At 36.3% G+C, this 19423-nt stretch overlaps 2 protein-coding genes across 3 annotated transcripts; one reads left to right on the plus strand and one right to left on the minus strand.

The window, feature by feature from the left end:
* Positions 1–161: 161 nt before the first annotated feature.
* Positions 162–3721, plus strand: LOC113685487 (Golgi-associated plant pathogenesis-related protein 1). The gene is made up of 4 exons (XM_027202995.2): positions 162–359; positions 1074–1141; positions 1987–2229; positions 2854–3721. The coding sequence occupies exons 1-4, from the start codon at positions 296–298 to the stop codon at positions 3091–3093; spliced, it is 615 nt and encodes a 204-aa protein (XP_027058796.2). The 5' UTR covers positions 162–295; the 3' UTR covers positions 3094–3721.
* Positions 3722–5240: 1519 nt separating this feature from the next.
* Positions 5241–18284, minus strand: LOC113685453 (two pore potassium channel protein sup-9). 2 transcript variants are annotated; one of them, XM_089196264.1, is made up of 3 exons: positions 17124–17206; positions 16481–16985; positions 5241–8780 (listed from the first exon to the last, which is right to left on the minus strand). In XM_089196264.1, the coding sequence occupies exons 2-3, from the start codon at positions 16806–16808 to the stop codon at positions 8179–8181; spliced, it is 930 nt and encodes a 309-aa protein (XP_089052390.1). In that variant the 5' UTR covers positions 16809–16985; positions 17124–17206; the 3' UTR covers positions 5241–8178. The 2 variants fall into 2 exon arrangements, with proteins under 2 accessions (XP_089052390.1, XP_027058764.2); XM_027202963.2 differs by having other exon boundaries at positions 16481–18284.
* Positions 18285–19423: the final 1139 nt, after the last annotated feature.

Consider the following 19423-nt stretch of genomic DNA (forward strand, 5'->3'; position numbering starts at 1 on the left):
GGATAGTCGTAGGTTGCCTTTAGATCTCAAAAGGCGGCTGTATTTTTACTGTGACTTTTCGTATTGGTATTACTTCATCAACTTCTCATTTTCACAAGAACTTTAGAATTTTCATGGGCCAATAGATGCCTTGACGGTATTGGTGCACTTAGCATGAAGCAAACAATACATTATAAATTTAGATATCGAAAAGTGAACACGGAATCTGTTAAAACAAAATTTTCACATTGTCGAAGGTGTTTTCGTTCTTTGGTCGACACGACATCATCACAGCTGGAAAACTGAACAAAAAAACATGCAGATTATAGGAACCGTGCTTTTCGTTACAGTGTTTGTCATAAACAATGCACTTTATGGAGGTACGTTTATTTTGCATCATGGTTAAGTTAAGCTGATAACTGACTCTTTCATGATCATAATTTCCCTACAGATAACTAGTCACCATCGGAGGAACTGGTATCAGTCTAAATAGATCATGGATAGGTTGAGACTCGAATATTATACTAAAGAAGGAGAAGATTGTGAATGAAGCAATGTTTTTTTCACCACAGAAACAAATATAAGGATTTGCAATTTCAACCAGCTAAAAAATTCAACGTAAAATGTTTTTAAGATGCACAAAAATATCGTTACTGAGCATACACGTTTGAATTTGATATCTGGCACGCGTGATCCAAAAGATTTCCTTAAAATGGTTTTGATACCAGTCGTTTTCATAAGCAGTTTGTTAGGAATTTACGTCCTCATTTGCTTTTAACTTCAAATATTTAACGCTCGAGAAACTATTTGAGTACTAAAAATTAATAGCGGAAATGATGAGTCATTCTGTTTCGAATAACGTGCGTAATCTTTAATTACAACTTTCAGTTTTCCTGTTGCAATCAGTTAGTTTCAAAACTAGTAAGACAGTTTACAACGCGTGCTGCATGATTCCGAAAATGCTGAATAAAGAATTCTGGGATTATCTTGCTCTGTTCCCTAAGCTAAAAGGGGAGACAGTTTTAAATTCGAGCATTTTCATATCACGTTTATACTGTTTATGTAAATTTTATTTGCGTCTCCGTTTACCACAGGTAGTTCTACTCCATCGTTCAAAGAACAGTGTCTGAAGTGGCATAATGCATACCGTGAATTACATCAGGTAATTAAAAACAATCGGGACTTTTCTTGATCAAAATCATGTCACTCCGCTTTCTCACATCAGACTTTTAAAACAAAACCTAACGCATGTCCAAGACTGCTTCCAAAATTTGAAGCGTTTTTTTTTTCACGCTTAACATATTCGATACATCAATTTGTACGGTCGTTCTAAACGACAATAATTCATCGCTCCTCCTAAAAATATCAATTTGTTGTCAAGGACCATTTTTGTTTTATGAGATATTGTATTGGATAGTTTATGTCTTGTGGCTTTTAACGAAATGATCTTGGTTTGCATCTCATAAAAGACGATTCCAAAAGCTCTTTTCTTTTTCGTCTTTGATTTCTTTCGTGCATTCGCGTCGGAATCAAACACGCACGTTTTATGGTAAGCCCATGGTAAAATAAAACTGGCGAAAAATAATTTATTTTTTGGTGATATGATTGGTTGATTGATACAAAGGAGAAATTATCGTTAACTCATCTCAGAGCTCTTCACGATGAAGTGTTAACTACCTCAAATAAATTCCGATTAATATATTGGCCAATCAGAACACATTTAAATATCGCACATACCCAAAACCAGAGAACACAAGCTACATAAAAGTTTCCGAACTCGCGCTGTTATGAAAAAGTCTCGATTAAAATTGGCTTTGCATCTGCTCAGTTGAGATGTTGGCACGAGTTCCTTAACCAATCATAAAATGTGTATGGCAAAGCAAAACCACCCTTTATAAAAATTTGCTAAAATCCGGATTACTTGACTTGTTCCTAGCCTTTAAGCGGCGTGAAATTGTACACACAAATTATAAAAGTCCAGACTATGCATATTCGCCTCCCCAACAGGTGCAGAATGTGACGTGGAATGATACTCTTGCGGCCAATGCAGAAAACTGGGCAAACTATCTGGCAACAAACAATCTTTTTGAACATGCCAAAAATATTTGGGAAGGAGAGAATCTGTACCTATCCGGCTCCCCTCTGCCTACGGAGCCCTGCACTGAGGCAACGCAACTATTCTACCGAGAAATCGACAATTATGATTTCAGCAAGCCTGGATTCTCTTTGAAAACAGGGCATTTCACTCAGGTATTCTTTCATAATTTTTTTAATGCGACGGATTCCCTGTTTGTCATTCATGTGGAAGTCACACGTTTCTATCCTCATTCTCCCAGATTAATTAATGATAAAAACTTTTCTTTTCTTTTTATTCATCAAGCATATGGACAATTTTAAATTTGAATTTCCTGTTCCCTTTTCCACCCCAGAACCAGAATCACATCACCCAGAACCAGAATCGGGGCGCCTTCTCACAAATGAGCCATTTGAAAATCAGGACCTCTGGAAAAGGACTCGCCAGTATTTTTCATCCTAGTTCACAAATTAAGAAAATCGATTTTTTTTACGTTCTCCTTATTTGTCTGAAAACCTCCAAAAAGCACAACAATAATACGAGGTTACATCACATTTAGCCCTTTACACCCTAACATCAGTATGCATATTCTCCATACTGTTCTCTATACATTTCTAAAGATACTGAGAATTTGTTTAACAATCAAGAGTTTTTTAGTTGGTGATCGCTTCCTTTATTCTTGACTAGAACCGCAAAAAATTGCTCCAAAAGCCAAAAGTTGCTCAAAAGTTGCCGAGCACAATCAGGACAGCCCTACTTGTAGAACATCATCTAAGATTTCTGTTCTTCATTTTTTTCAGGTCGTATGGAAAAACACCAAAGAGATTGGAGCAGCAAAGAGAATCAGAAATGATAGCAGGCTTGTGGTTGTGATTCGGTATTTCCCCCCCGGAAACTTGATAAGCGGGAAGGAAGCTTTCAAGAAGAATGTGCTTCCAATACCTGAGAGGGAGAGGGGTGGGGCGATTGAAAGGCGTGCTTCTTTAGCTTTTACTAGTTTTGTTTTCATTGTTGGAACTTGCTGTCAATTTCTTTTCTAAAAGCATTTCCCACCAAAACTAAGAATTGGACAACATTTTCAATTTTCCAAGCTCGCTTTTAAGGGGATTTGCTGAAGGGTACCTAAAATGAAACGCAACAAAGATCTTGAGCGAGGACGAAAATCTTGAGTGGAGTGTCAAAAACCAAGTACAATGAGGAGAGATTTTTACTAGGAACCAGTCAGAACGTATCGCTTGAGGGGGGAGGGGGTGGTGGAGGATTCTTAGGGGGAATCGCATGATTCACCGAGAGAATGGAAGAGAAGATCAGTCGTCGCCAGCAAGGTATAGAGGGGGTCTGTCGAAGTTGACTGCTAATAAGGGGGGATCAGAAGAATATTACAGAGCTTTATGGGAGGATCCCTATCCCCCTACCCCCTCACCCCCCCTCCCCCCCCCCCCAACTTCCAGGCGATAAATGATGACTGGTAGCCTTTGCATTGGTCACTACACTGGGTTTTTTTTTTTTGGCTAACCAATGAGCTAAATTTACTATTGTTAAGCTAACATCAAGATGGTTTATTGAAATGTAAACCACTTCAAGGTTAAGAGTAGGAATTATAATTTCTTCATTTTCATTAAGAGCTTTCTTTGGTTTTGTTTTTAAAATTAAAGTGCACAAAAGAGACCAGTGGGGAAAAAAATAAGAACTCTAAGGTATTTTTCTTGCTTAACTGCTGATCAGCTGTTACTTGAACGTACAGCAGTCTGTATTGTTTCACTTTCCTTCGTAAAGATCTCAACAACGATAACAAAATCACGATTTTATTTCGGTTGTTATACAGCGCACAGTGATAACCAAAATGGCTGAATTTTATAACCTTTTTCTAAATATTGTCACCAAAGAAAAGATCCTCACGGTTTCGATCGAGTACGAAAAACTTCTCAACAGATTTTACATCTTTCCTCTATTTCTCTGTAATTGTCTTGCAGATGCCTTTTTTTTAATGGCCTTACATGCAACAGGTGCGCAAACTGAAGGCTTTCTTTTCCGATATCCTTTGTTAACATTTCATTCTCTTTATCAAGTTGCTGCGTTGCTGTTTTCGATAATTAACACCCAAAATGGGCCGTCAGGCTGTTTACTCGTTATTATCACTGAATTCTCAGGTAAATTTCCTTTCAAGACGAGATAACTTCCATCTCAATATTGGATCTCTGTTTCCTTTAATGAAGCTTAATCATCACGTCTGTTTATCCAGTTGTCGTATAGCTCCTCATTAGAAGCTTCCTTCTAATGAAGGTTGGTTGGTTGTGTTCTTCAGTAGACGTGTTCTTTGTTATAAAGACAACAGTCAGTCAATTGTTTTTGTCCTTTTTTTTCACTTAAAATCACTTCTCCATCCATCGAGAAGCAGCTAAATCAACACCCCTTTTCAAGACAAAGTTTTCTTTCCGCGTATGAATGCTTAAAACGCTTCATTTATCGATTTTAAAATCAATAAGCTAATTTTAGAATAGAAAGCGATTGTCAAGGAAGATCTGTTTGAGTTAAAGGCTCGATGTTGTAACCGTGACATCGACCATGAAAAACATTAGCAACAACAGATCTGATCTAATTTAGAAAGAATTCATGGAGAATTTAAAAAACTGAATTTGATCCACATTCGAAAGTGCCCTGAAGGCTCAAGGAGCGTAAGACAACAAACTTTGTGGAAGTGAGGAAGTGATTGATTAGGATTTAGGATTTCTGAACCAAAAGACGCGAAACACAGACCTTTCTATGACGCCTTCCCCAATTCGATTAAAGTTCATCGGCAGGTTGTGCCCCGACATTAAGGTCATTTGAGTTGAAATTTGATTAAATTAACAGGTTTAACGAATAATTCTCATGATCCATTTTCACTCCCAAAAAATACAGTAATTTATCGTGCAAAAGTCGAGTGGTCTTTGAAAACAAGACTTCAACAAAATTTGACTAGCAACAGAAATGTTTCATTGATGTTAAAGTTGAAAACAGTAATGAATCACAAAACCGGAGCGAAATATTTTCTTAACGACCAAAACATTCAACCAATTTCAAAAAAGCTGAAAAGACCTCTTCATTTGGTAAGTAATGAAAGGAAGCTTTTCCCCCACTCCCGTGAAAACTTCTCACCTTCCCCCTTGTATCAAAAGCTCTTCACAACAATAACCAGACAAAAACATAGTCTTTCATCATTTATTCATTGTACTCCACGTTCCATTTAATATTCAATTTCACTCTCCAAATTATTTATGTTTTGAAAATAAAGAATAAACCACGAAGTATTAAAATATTTCTTGCTTTGAGTCTGATATTCTTGGTATTTTGTTCACATTGTACCGCTAGCTATGTCAAACGACAACCACAACCTTAAACTTAATGAAAATTTGAAATAAAAAATAAACAAATGTTTGTCTTTAACGCAAAAATAAGAAACATACGTTGGTGGCAAATAAACGGGAAAAGCATGAAAAGCCAATGCACCAAATAAGAATAAGGAGAAAATGGTAAAATAGAAAAATGAAAAATAAAATAGAAATAAAACTAACAAGGAAATGAAAGGAGCCATGGCACTTTATCTTAGTTTACTTTTGCTTCTTTCCGGCAGTTATCAGTTAAAACTTGCTTAACCAGAAACACGTTCTACAGTTAGGAAAGAACAAACAGTTTCGACCATATTGAATGATAACGGAAGGCTGACCTTTCCCAAATTCTTCTGAATACAACACATCCTATCATTTTTACGTTTCCCTTTCAACCTTTTTCTCTTATTATTCCTCTTTTATCCTACTACAGAACGATCCACGCTGTTTGAAGTAAGGCTCGTAGTTTTCTAAAATTTTGGCGACATGACTCCTTCGATTTGCAATTTTGCTCAGATAAAGCAAAAACCCTAAAAGAAATATTTCGCAATTGGACATCTTCAAAGAAATTCAAACTAAATCAAAAATTGTCGTCTCTGGGCTACTTTCCTTTTTTCTTGAAGAGAATCGAAATTTATAATTTTCAGCTTCTATTTCTAACTCTGAAACATTTTGTCTAGGCTGCAACGCCCAACACATCGATATTTTTAGAACAACAAGAGGTCATTCACGTTACTAGCACATAATCGATTCGCTTGGGTTTTCATTTCAAATCATTTAATAAACGTAACTGCGTACGTTTAAAACATCTAGGGAACACAGTCATGCGCATCTCATACGTGAGAGCACCTTCAAATTCCAATGTGCATTATTCGCCAAATTATCTTGTTGTTTTGTAGTTTCTGACGTTGCAACCGAAAGCAAAGTAACACTATCGTAAATACACGTAGTATTTTTAGATACACCTGTTATGTTTTTTGTTTTGTCTTGTTTGGTTTTCTTTCTGAGATTTCAAGTAAGATATAACCCCATTTCTTAACGTTTAAGTAACTTAAGACACCTTAGGATCTACCATATAATGCCTTGCCTGAGGCGTTTGATGTGGCTTCCAGAGTCACATGATCCTAAATCTATGACATATCCCTAGAATAAGCAGTCTATTGTGTTACAGTTCTTCCCTTGCTACGTAAAGAAATACCTTCTTTTTTCAAACTAAACTAGATTTGCCTTATTAATAAGTTTCCAAAAAATCAATTTACAACGTAATTTGTAGAACTGTAAAGTACGCTAAGTTCGCTAGCGTCAGGAAACAGTTTGCAAACTGAGCTTGCCTTTTACACAGCTGAAACTCTGGATATGAACAAAAGTTCGGAAGTATGGAGAATTTAAATTTTCTAAAGCTGAAGACTTAATTCAGCGGATACTTTTATGTGTTTAGTGATGACCGTGTGTTTGGAAAAATCAGAGTTTTCTAAAAAGTAACAAAAGTTTATTACTACAAGCTCGAATGCAATGACTTTTGAGCGCTTGAATGGTTCACATTGAAACCGGACGGTTTTTTTTAACGATGCTAGATAACTAACGAAGTAGTAAATGTCCAACGCACCCCTCGGTCATCTCTGAAGAAAATTTAGACTAGTTTGATAGACTCATTACATTACATATTGACGATCGGTGAGTTACTGAGAATGCGGCTGAAAACGTTATTGGTAGAGACAGTACGGCTAGTTTATAATATTTGTTAATTGTTAATTACGCTCTGCAGAAAAACTAAAGAATTTAAAGAAAATGTAACTCAATGGGCTGATCTGAACTGCATCAGAGGAGGTTTGAAGATAACGTTTAAGTTTAGACACCGATATTAAGTTTAATAGGTCGTTACAAAAATAAATATATTGCTTAAATAATCAAGGTATTTGATTTCTTTCTTAGTGACAGAGAACTTCGTTCATTTGGTTCGTCAATTTGTCCTAAACATGCACGACATGGGACACGAGACACAATCAATTTGCTCGTTGTCACGCAGCAAGCGAACATCTGTCACACCAGGTTGCTACGTGACAATCAGACTGTTGCAGAAAACTTGAGGAGATACATCTAGTGCTAATAGAGGTAAAGTGGAATTCACGTTTGGCATCAGTTTGACAGAATTTTCAGTGGAAAAGTGTAACGTCTACCATGTCGAACTTTTGACAAAAACCAGTTACCATTAATACACCATTTCTTCTCTACCTACCTAAATTACATTGTTGGTCCGCTGAACCGGCGAAATTCCAAGTCAGACGACTCTAGTATCATTCGCGTCCAACCAAATGCAGCAGCCTCTCTAATATTCACAAACTCAGTTCCATGAAACCGCGGAGAAAATCGGTGTCCCTACATTCGACTTTTCCGACCAACTGTCAGGAATTCAGTGTTTTAGCTCGCAGTATGTCTCAGTTTACATCCAGCATTCACTGGTTTTCTTGGATCCTTTCTTGACCGTTTTCTTTTCTTGTAATAAAAATATTTCTTATGTTCTGTACCACTGTTTGATTTTTCTTTCCGAATAACCTTTGATGTTGAAGCTGGTTTTATCGTTTGCTTAAGGTGTGAATCGAGCTCTAATTCTGGACCACGATATGACGTCACAAGACCACGTATGACAAATTCCCGAAATAAAATCAACACACTGATCCCCCGACGACATAATTATCATAAATTGATACAATAAATCCACAGAAATTAAGATGATATATTTTCTAATGTATTTAGATATCAAGGAGCGCCACTTCCCGCCATCTTGTCCTTGATTTGAGCTTTCTTTTTCTCAGCTAGTAGATTGTCTTGTTCGTCATCTTCGCCATCGTCCCCTCCCATCAAAGAGATAAAGCCCCAGGGTGGCTCGTCCTCGAATAAACGACTGATAGCCAGCAAGGCACTGGAGACGACCGCGAGACCAAATGTAAAGTAAACGAATGTGAGTACTGTGAAGGCAATGACGTAACCAGGGTGATCTTTCTCGCTATTGGCTGGATGCTGGGGCACATAATCTCCAAAACCGATCGTGCTTAGTGTGATGAAAGCGAAATAAACTCCTTCGAAAAATGTCCATCCTTCGTAGCTTTTTCCTATACCTGCCAGAAGTAAGATCATTCCTGTTACCATCAGGAATATACACGCTACAGTTTTGAGGTAGATTTTTCGAGGTTCCTTGTTGAAGATCTTTGTGTCAATTAGTTTCCAAAAATTCGCCGTTGCCTCTGTTATCCGTTCGCCGATCGATTTCAGCATTAAGCCCGTGATTGGAATACCAAATATGGCGTAAAATATACAGAAGATTCGTCCCCAGACCGTGTTCGGAGCCATCTTGCCATAACCTTAAAAAAAACGGAAAAACGTTTTCAGCTCTGTAATATTTAGTTTCGAATTGTAGGGTTCCTATGTTCGGCGGATTCCTTTGCAATTTCGACGTGTAGTGCTTCGAAGCCTTCCGAAACTTTCGATAGAATTCAATCGAATAATCCAGGTTTTTTTTTGCATCCTCTCAGCACAGCATAACAAAGCATTTGTCGTGGTCACTGTTTAGTAACAAAATAAAACAATGCAGAGCCTTAAGTCCACTCCAGAAAATTCTGAAAAAAGAAGCATCTTCTTTACTGCTTGGTAAACTTATTACCTGTGAGCTGAAAATGAAACCCTTCGAAAACAATGATGTAACTTCACTTTAAATTTTTGGCAGTATTATTATCTCCTGGTCGTGCGCATGCTCAGAGACACTGTCAGGTCCATGTGAGTGACGTAAGTTACAGCGTGAGTATGAGCGGAAAAAATTTATATTTCGATTTTTTCATAGACATGAAACCTAGATTTCGTTTTCAGAGCGAAGACGCCGTTTTGAAATTCATGCAATTTGGTGTAGACAAAGCCTTATGATGTACTTTTCACTCTAGTAAGTAAGTAAGTAAAGACTTTATTTAAAGAGGGTAGCACTAAAACAGTATAGAAATACTAACAAACCAGTGGCCCTCTAAAATTATGTACAACACGGATGTTAAAAACTATGGCATAACTATGAGATAATATAACGAATAAAAATACAAGAGATGAGAGATAAAATCAATTAAAAGTACAAAAGTATAACTAAATCACAGAATAAAATGATTTAAAAGCTGCTGTTCTTCAAATTTTTTTTTCCAAAGAGAGTTCCTAAAAGAATTAACCGACGCTATTTTCCGCATAGATAGCGGTAAGCTGTTCCAGGCTTGACAGGCAGTCACAGTAAATGTTCTTCCTCCTTCAGTTTTACGTCTGATAATAGGGCGTTTGATAACAGGGCGCGATAACTCTTTTTGATTGTGTCGTAAAAAAAAACCCAAAGTAATCATAACGGCCAGACAGAAGAGAGGAAACTACTTTTTAGAGCTAATGAGAACTCAAAGTAAAATCAAGCCAACTTCCTAAAACGCGGAAAAACGTGGGCGATCAAGTTGTCATTGGCTTTAGTTTTGCATTTGATTGGCTTAGAGAGTGGTGCCAGTTTTCTGGACCAATCACAGAGAGAAGTAAAGCGAAACTAATGCAATCTCTTATTATTTTTGACACTGAATTGAAAATTACACCCACACCAACTGTCACTTTGCTAACTGCACATTAGTGCTTCACAGTCCCATATCGACCTTCATTTCCAAGAGTTGATGACTGTTTATTTACAGCCGTAAATAATGAATAACATTCGTTAGCGAATGACATTAACGTCTGGAATTTACAATCCTTTAATGAGAACATGCAAGTACTTTGGATACTACAGTAGTTCTTACAACCAAGCGTGAAATAAAACTTTTTCAGTTATCATCAACCGCAAGTCGGTTGCATCAGGACCAAGTTTTCGTGCAAAAAGAAATACGGAAGTGTTATGAAAAGTTGATGACGTGCAATCCGAGCCGCCAGTCGATATCGTTACTATTCGTTCATTTCACTTTCCCAGTTAATGGCTTTTTTGCCATTACAGAGCCCACATTACAAATAATTTGAATATTTGACTAAATGTACATTCGAATACGATTTATAGACATATTGAATGAATAATTCCTTTATCTATTGATATTTTCGTTTGGCAAATAATGGTTATAATCAAAAAGTTAGAAGAGAGAGCCATTAACTTGACAGAGAAAAAACGGTCCACCGTTTTACCAAAAAAAACTGTGTGGGTTTATCGGTGACTTCATGGGGAAAATTAAAAAGAATCAATCCCCCTTCCCCTCAGTAATTCTTAATCATGTTATGTTTTGGTTAATGAAAGGTAATATTTCTAGATAAAGTTCTCTGCGTTTCGAAACATATACTAGAGATAAATTCGCCTTCCGTGGTATTATGAAAAAAAAAATTTAATTGAGGGGAAACACATCACTGGTAACCAGCGATAATATTTGGATTAAAAAAAAAGAAATTTTTGTTTTCAAAGAGCCCTTCGTTTGATTTACGTGCCAGCTAAACTTGCGGCTTTCACATTAATGAATTAAATAGGAAACATTAACGCGATGAAAGGTTGAACATCACTGTGTGATTCGTTGTACCGTTTAGTGTTCCATTTCGTTTCCTTATCCGCCTTCTCGCTTAAAAAACATGGAAGTCTTTAAAAAACCTCACCTATTCAATGACTTGCTAACTCACTCACTCAATAACTCTCTTACCAACTTTCTCGCTCAATCAATCTCTTGCTCACTCATTCCCTCACGCACGCAACAACTCTCTCACTCGCTCACTCACTTATTAATTTATTTATTCACTTCCTCGCTCGCTTTCACGGTTGTTCTAAGAAATGTGAGCGAAGTACAAAAACTATCATTAGACCTGAAAACTGAAAAAACAGAATTCGCCACGTCCTCAGCAGTTGCAACCGCGAGTAATATTCAGTTGTCTAATTTTATCTTCTTTGCTTCGACAATTGAGCGATTCAGATCCATAAAATCGTCGCAAAATGATATATTTCGTAAATAGAATAAGATGGTAATATGATGATAGATTTCGCTTCTAAACTTTTCATATTGTTTCAGCAAACCGTTCAAAATCTCAACAATTGACACTTCTTTAATCTTCTCCAATTTTGGATTTCATTTTAAACTGAAAGAGAGAAGACAAAAGTCAGAGGCGTCCTACGCAGAGTTTTGATCGTATCAGATTCTTACTAGTTAATTGCGCTGTAGACGCATATTTCCGACATTCTGTCTTATCGTCATTCTCCAATTAATTTTAAACTTTGTCTGAGAATATGTCTACTCGTCCCTGCTGTTAGATAGCCACAAAAATTCAAATCAACATGTTTGTTTATTTCTCGTTGGGAGACCAATCGCCTAGACATTATTTTCCTTTTTTTAGAAAAAGTTTATTCAAATTTCAATCGATCTGCTTCATGGATATAGAGCTTTCGTGATCAGTTAACTTTTGGCATGGTTGCCTTATTATGATTGCCATTAGCTTACTTTTGCTTCAGATAACTAAATACTATGGTGAAAAAAAGGTGTTTATGAAATCCCGAAAGGAGAATCGTTGGAACGGCATTTGAGCTCTCGTTATGATTAAATTTCTTCTAGCAAGCGATAGAAAATTCAGCGCCACAGGCGTTGCGAGGTCTGCATAAAATGTCACCCACGCTGACTGAGAAAAAAAAAAACGGTTTTACTCAGAGTAGCCTGTGAGTCATGATAAATTCAGTTTACGTCTTAAATACGTTATTCATTTGTATTTTTGGAAATGCTGGCTAAAACTTTAACTGCCTTTTTTCTTAATTTCTTCAATTTTCCTCGTAAAGAAGGATACCAAGGATAAAAGCGATTCAGAGGTACAGGAAGTATTCAATTTCCCTGTAAGAAAATTTTAAAATTCTATCAAATTGCACTTCCAAAAATATGCAATTCACTTTCTTCAGATTCTCTCATTTAAGAATTTCAGATTTTTTTAAAACAGATATCTTGAGACGAACAACGATTTACCGTGATTTTGTCCTTTGAAATGGACCGCTTCATTCATAATTCTTCAGTGTCCCCCACAAAGAATTTTGAATATGACAAAGTTTTATTGCGTCAAACTTTACGTGCTAAAATATATTTTTTTGTCAATTTGGTGTCCTGGGTATATTAAGCAATGATGTACAAAAAGAGTATTCCGTGGTCGAGATTTTCAAATATCAGTAAATTAACAATAAATTTATTAGAACTTTATAACACAAAACCCAGCAAACAATGATTCATCCACGAGGTACAATGAAAACCATAAATGTTTCATTCGTTAAGGAGAATTCCAAATTACTTTCAATTAAGTCTCTAGAATTCTTTCATATGAAGACACTCGTATTTGTTCAAAGGCGTGCTAACACTTAAGAACAGCATTTACTTAGCTGAGGTAATTTTTACATTACAATGTAAGACGTGAAGGGCGCTATGGCAATCTCAGTGCAGTTGTAACCTGAGTTAATTTTTTGTTGATAGAAGTTATATTTTTTTCTGTCAAAACGAAACGCACTCGATTCCTTAACCTAAATTAAAATCAATTGTGGGTTTGAGTTTATCAGGTGTGATTAATTAACGAAAACCACGTTCTAAAATAATAAAACAGACCTTCAGATTTGTTCTTTACGTAAGCAGAAACACGCAAGTGAATGAACTGACAAAGCTTTCACTCAATTTTATCAAGATGAAATAAGGTTTTGTTAAAATTGCGACTTTAAGGCGAAAATTGAGAAAATCTGCATGTAGAGAATTTCCGATTTCGACAAAGTCGACGCATGGAGCACAGGATAAGAAAATTGGAAACTTATTTGTTAAACCAGAGAGAGAGGGAAACATGCACAGTAATCAAATTTCAATTAAAACCACAAGATGGCCGTTGAATGCGAAATTTGAAATTTAACACCATTTTCCTCTTCTTTCAAAGATTTTATTCTGAGCTGAAAAATAAAACAACAAACAAGAAATCTTCTTTAATGAGGTCGAGTTTACAATTTGGCCGCGTGTGAGATCGGTGATTTAAATTGGCTCTAAAATAACTTTTTTTCTAGAATTTCCCTGCTGCCGGACGAGAATTATTGTTTGCTTCAGAAAACTTTTCGTTCATTTTTTGAAGAGTCGTAAAATTATATAAACAAATGAAATTACAGAATATGCCGGAAAATACAATTCTACACCTCGCAGATATTGTTCAAGAAAACAGTAATTCTAGAACAAAAATGAAAATAAAAATATTCTTTGAACGAAAGAAATTTGTACGTAAGAGTGTTGCTCCAAAGAAAGGTTCACCGAATCTCTAAATACTAAAAGAAAAAGATTATACCCTCTTTTACTTCTACTTTTAAACGTGCGGTGATAACGCTTCAAAGAATTCCAGTTTATTATTTCTTCATACAGTTAAAAGCTGAATTCCCTGATTAACAGAATAAAACGGCCTTATGAAATAAAGTTGCTTTTTTTCTAAAGTTTTTTTTTTCTCTTCACGATTTAATTCAGAAGATATGAAGTTTCCATTCATAGATAGAAAATATCTTTATCACGCCGCATGGATCAGCGAGAAAGCTCATTTCCATTCCTACTAATACAAGTGACAAAAAAGGTGTTAATGCAACTGTTTTTACGCCGCTTAAAGAAACATTTCGGACTCGTTAATTTTTCTTTCTTTGAGCGAACGAAACCGACAACTGAATCTGAACTCGCTTCAAACAATGTCGAGTTTTGCCTCAAAAACGCCAGCCTTCACAGATAAACTTCACTCTCACTATTCAACAAAAGATGAATGTTTTCTACACCATAGATTTGAATGCAACATAGAGCTGTCTTTTTGTTACAGAAATTTTGTTCCAAATACGTCCAAAAGCGGAAAAATCACTCCTTCGTGAAATTGCAAATTTCGGTTGAAAAGTTGTATACAACTCTTGACCATATTTCCAAAGGACCGAATGCTTCTCAAACTATGTAGGATTCGTGCAACGTTTTGTTCATTTTCTTCGAGAAATACGCTAAAAACAGAAAACGCGTTAAAATACATTTAAGTTCCTTGAGGCAGGTGGTGACCATATTATTGAAAGCAATTTTTCGCTATTTCCATTTTTGTTTATGGTAAACATGTCCCTCTCAAAACCCGCCAAAACATAGGTCACCAGCATTTCATCAAGCCGAGGTTTGTCGATCATAAAAAAAATTGCGCGTGTTAGCAAGACGAAAACCGGGCGTGATTCACTGTAGGAACAACAAAAACACATGAAATTGATAAAGAAATATCCAGATTTTTGTTTGATCGGAAGTAATGGAATATACTCTTGTAACAAATTGGTCCTCAAATGCACTTTTGCAGTCTCGGTATATTTCCTTTCCTCTACTGCCGGTGAAAACTGTTTCTCATGATTTCAATACCAATTTCTTCTTTCCAAGGAAAAGATGTCCTTTTTCCTTTAATGTATGATAAATTCGTAAACAAAAAAACTCGAAATGGAAAATAAATCTTGTACATTTAACAGAATATCCGTAGCTTGGTAGTCAAGTGAAGGTAGTACATTCTGACATTCAGGGATCCCACATCTTTCAGGAAAAAAAATTAAGATTTCCTCATTAATATCTCGCCAAATCAAAACTTCTGGCCTTGTAAATTGAATTGGGACCTGTGCTAGATTTCCTTTGGTATAGTGTTTGATTATACCGAGTTTTAGCTTCTTAATCACCTCTGTCATGAAAAAAAGACCCTCTTTTCTAGTGCCACAGCTGCTTCTAAACAAATATACAATTTTGTGTCGGAAGCCTACGCAAATCTTGGAGGATTTGAAACCCCGAGGGATCAATCAGTTCATTTTTTTTGCGCAGTTTCTGGGACTTACTATCAAAGTAAATTCGATCACTTCTACCGGAGTATTTTCCTGGTTAGGATAAAATATTCATTTGCCGCTAATTTTTATTTCGATCAAAATGTCAGATTCGCATTTTGTATAGGCAAAGCCCAATCTTTTATTTACCCGAAGGAAAATAGGCATTTAATGATATCCTTTCTAATTGAGGCCAAACCACTATTCCACTGATATGCCGAAAGTTGAAAATCTTGATTTTTTCGCCTTAGTGAAATTGGATTTTTTCACGGGGCGATAGAAATAAATGAACCGGTAAGCTACTATTGTTATTTTGTCGTCGTCTTTGCTGTAAGTTCATAATCTTTTGATCGCTGTTTTGCATAATACAGACTCCACACAGCTTGAGCTATGAACACTGTGCTTCTCGGCGAAATTAATTCTCGAACGAGCGGCCGATGGCATGTTTTCGTTTGAAAAATTACAAAACTCAGCGATTTTCTATTTTTCGTCGCAGTGATAGCGCGCTATTTCTGTGTTTTAACTAATGAATTCATGGAAAGAACTACCTCTGACAACAAAACAATCTGCAAGCGTCCGATTCAAATCGGAAACAGGAGTTTGAATATTCATATTCAATGCAGATCGAGCGCTTTTTTTAATCCGCAACAAAAGGAGGCAGGACTTTGACAGGATCGTTAAATTCTAATTCTAAAGACCAGCGATTTTTTTGGGGTAAAATGTTTGAAAATTAATAAGTTTATATCAACCAAAAGGCAAACCAGAGATTCGATTTGGCGAGCGATTTTGCGTTTTAATGAGCGCTACAGTTTGACAGCGCCAAATCACGTTAGAAACTGTGCTTTAGAAACTTGAATTTAAGTACTGAACGAAAGGACGCTCAGTTAATCGCTAGCAACGAAGGAATCTTAGTCGATGTTTCACAGTAAATTTATATTTCTAGAAATTAAAATACAACGGTCGCACGGATTGTGTTTTTGCTTCCCACCAAGTGCAAAATATATGCAATCGATATCCGAAGAAGACATTAGTACTGAATGAAAGTTAAATCGCGCAAAGTTCTCAAGAAATTTATCAGAAAACCGCGCACTACACTGCGGTGGTTTTCCGATAAATGAGACAACATGGAGATATCTTAAAGGGTCGAAATTCAACGAGATAACTAAATTTAAAAGCACGGTGCTTCAACGAGTGTTAAAAAAATACCCTGAGTAACAACATAATAGTGGTACTCACCAATGGTAGTCACAACTGTCCCAGTGAAAAAAAGCGAACCGGCAAAACTCCATCGGTCGTAAGCCACATCGAAGTATCCGTCGTCGATGGCCTTCGAAATTTCTGTGAAAAAAATATGCATCTCTTCGTCCGATATGTTGTATTTTTCTTTCATCCGCTGCTGTACTTTGTCAAAATGATGAATTTCGCGGTGTTCAGCGCCCGACTCAATCGTTTGGAAAACTGCCGCGCCAAATAGTAAATACACCAGGAATAAAGTAGTTCTCAAGACGAGATTTTTAGTCGGGCCTTTCAGCGCCCGCAAAAAGTTTAGGAAGAAAACCCCCATTTGGCGAGCGCGGGAGCGATTAGTGAACGAAGCTCAGCTGGGCGAACTGCCCTCGCGTTCGCGGCTCCTGCTTGTTTGTGATGGGTCAGTGCGCTGAACGTGCTATTTTCTCATCCACCGGAGGTAAGGTACTCTGGTTGTCGACAATCGTGGCCTGATAAGCTAGTGACGTCACAGCTGGCAATATTGTTAGGAGAGAAGAATGAATACCTTGATTAGAGAATATTGTGTGCGCAAATTCTGAATGTTCCTCGGTCCATTGTTAAGAGGTTGTACATAAACACAGTTAATTGGCAACGCGCGCGCTTCATTCACCTGTTTGGCGCGGGAAAACGTGTAAGCGTCGAGCTACCCCAGTGCGCGCCACATAAAAAATGACATACACGCGTCTTAAGCACTTTGGTGTTCAAGGGTCTTTGCCTAAAAAACAAACCGCGTGCAGTCCCAAAATTCTATTGTTATTAAATTTGCCATATAAGGCAAACGCAATCATTTCGAACAAGAAGATTTCCGCCATGAAGGAAATTTATCATACAAGCTTGGTTCCGGTGCTTTAATGTGAAGGCGAATTACTACCTGTCACTCGATTTTAGGTTGCTTTTAAGATGTAACGCTGGGATGATGGCGTTTTAAGAACTAAATGAACATAAAGTAGCCGAGATTTATGCGGAAAAATCACAAGTTTTCAGCGGAGAATGTGTAAATTCGAAGACCCCTTGTAGCTTTCGACAATTGAGATTGAATTGCCCGTGAAACAGAAAGCCAGCTGTCTTGGGAAAAATTGAGCAGAGATGCAAGAAAGTGAACAATTGCAAAATAAAATCTTCAGAAATCAAAATATCTTTCTAAAAGGAAAGCAGAGAATTTCTGATGTTTTCCAAATATGTTTTTACAAGGAAATTTCTACGATTTTTTGTATTTTTACACCAGGATACAATGTCTTGAATCTATATTTTAGCCTTTAAATGTCATTTGAAAAAGACTTCCTAGTCTTTCAATGGATGAAAACAGAATTTTATTTGTCTATTACCGACTGGAACTAGTTAAATTTTTTCGAAAGTAAAACTAATTTTTGTTCCCTTGTCAAGTACGATAAAAAAATAATACTCGCAACCTATTATTTCCAAACGTGAATTATTTCGACAAAATTTGTCCAGTTTATTTAACATGTCATGTGAATTGTAATCGAAGGAGAATCAAATCGTTTGCGTCGACTCGTTCATTAATTTTTCATAAAACTCGAAGAATATAATGTAATGGTTTAACTCGTGCAAATCCATTACGGGGCTAAAATCAAACGGGTATCGGTCAAGGAAAGAAAAAAAAGCTTAACATATACCATGACTAGTTTAGCTTTTAAAAGAGAATACAGATAGTTGGCAAACGTTTGACAGTTGAATGTCGTTTTCTTTTCTGTTTATTCCGGTGCGCTGTCAGACTTTCTTCCAATTTGCTATAACTCTTACTCAAATGTATGTCTTGAGAACAAGAACATATTTGCATTTTGTTTCAACAAAGAAGCCCTTTTGTTGACATTTGATATTGCTTGTCAATCCAGTCGCGCGAATCGTGGCCCTCTTGTGAGCGATCAAATTGAAAATATTGACATGCGAGTTACCTTTTGATGGAAATCAAAGTTTATTATTGTTAAAAATGTTTCCTCAGATTTTCCGATATTTTTATTTTGATACCGAATGAGCAAAGTAACATTAAAATCAACACAGAAAGCCATTAACTTTTATTTTTCGTATTATTTTCCTTTGCATTCGGTTCAGGGTAATATTACAGATAACTTGAGGGTGTTGTTTTCATTTCAAAACTTTTCTTGGGCACTTTTATCATATTTGAACTAATTTGTATGAAATTCAGCGCATATAAAAGGATTTTTTGTTCCATTTTCGTACAAACGTGAGAAGATATTTCGGCGAAATCTAAGATCTGATTTATTACCACTTGGCTCTTATCAAGAAATTAATTGAAATTTTCTCTGCTGTTAGTACTTGTTAATGAAGTTGCCGATAGTTATTCGAATTTCAGCATTTATTAATTTTACGGCTTTTGGGTAAACATCATTTGTTTTTGCACATTCTAACCGAAAACCACTTAGATATCTTAGCAACGAAAATTTTTACTTCCTTCAATATTGTTTTTAATATTCCGCTGATGTATTTCAAAATCAAAACTTTTGGCCCTCAATGCAAGGGGTAACATTAAGTTGTTTTGAAAATGAATAGCATAAGATTACATTTTCAAAAGATTTCCAGAGATCCTTTTCCTTGTTTCCAATGAACCATGCTTTGAGGTGTTTTGTTCAAGCGACAATAAAATTCACGCGGAGACTACATGTTTGTCGATCGCCCACAATTTGCAAATTAAACTAAAAATTTTCTCATTGTCCAATGCGTCATAAACGTAAGATTTGAATAGCAAAACTTTCAGTTAATTGCATAACGAAAATTTGAAAATACTCTTGGGTCAGAATAAAAGAAGTTAATTTTCGTGAGAAGAAACGAGCTGGGTATCCTTTTGAAACAACTACATAATCCCTGTTCTGGTGCGATAGGCACGTACAGGAACTTGTTCTAAAAAAATAGGAAACACTCTTCTCCGCCGGT

Source organism: Pocillopora damicornis, chromosome 2 (assembly GCF_964200805.1).
Source record: "Pocillopora damicornis chromosome 2, jaPocDami1.2, whole genome shotgun sequence".
NCBI classification, from domain to species: domain Eukaryota; kingdom Metazoa; phylum Cnidaria; class Anthozoa; order Scleractinia; family Pocilloporidae; genus Pocillopora; species Pocillopora damicornis.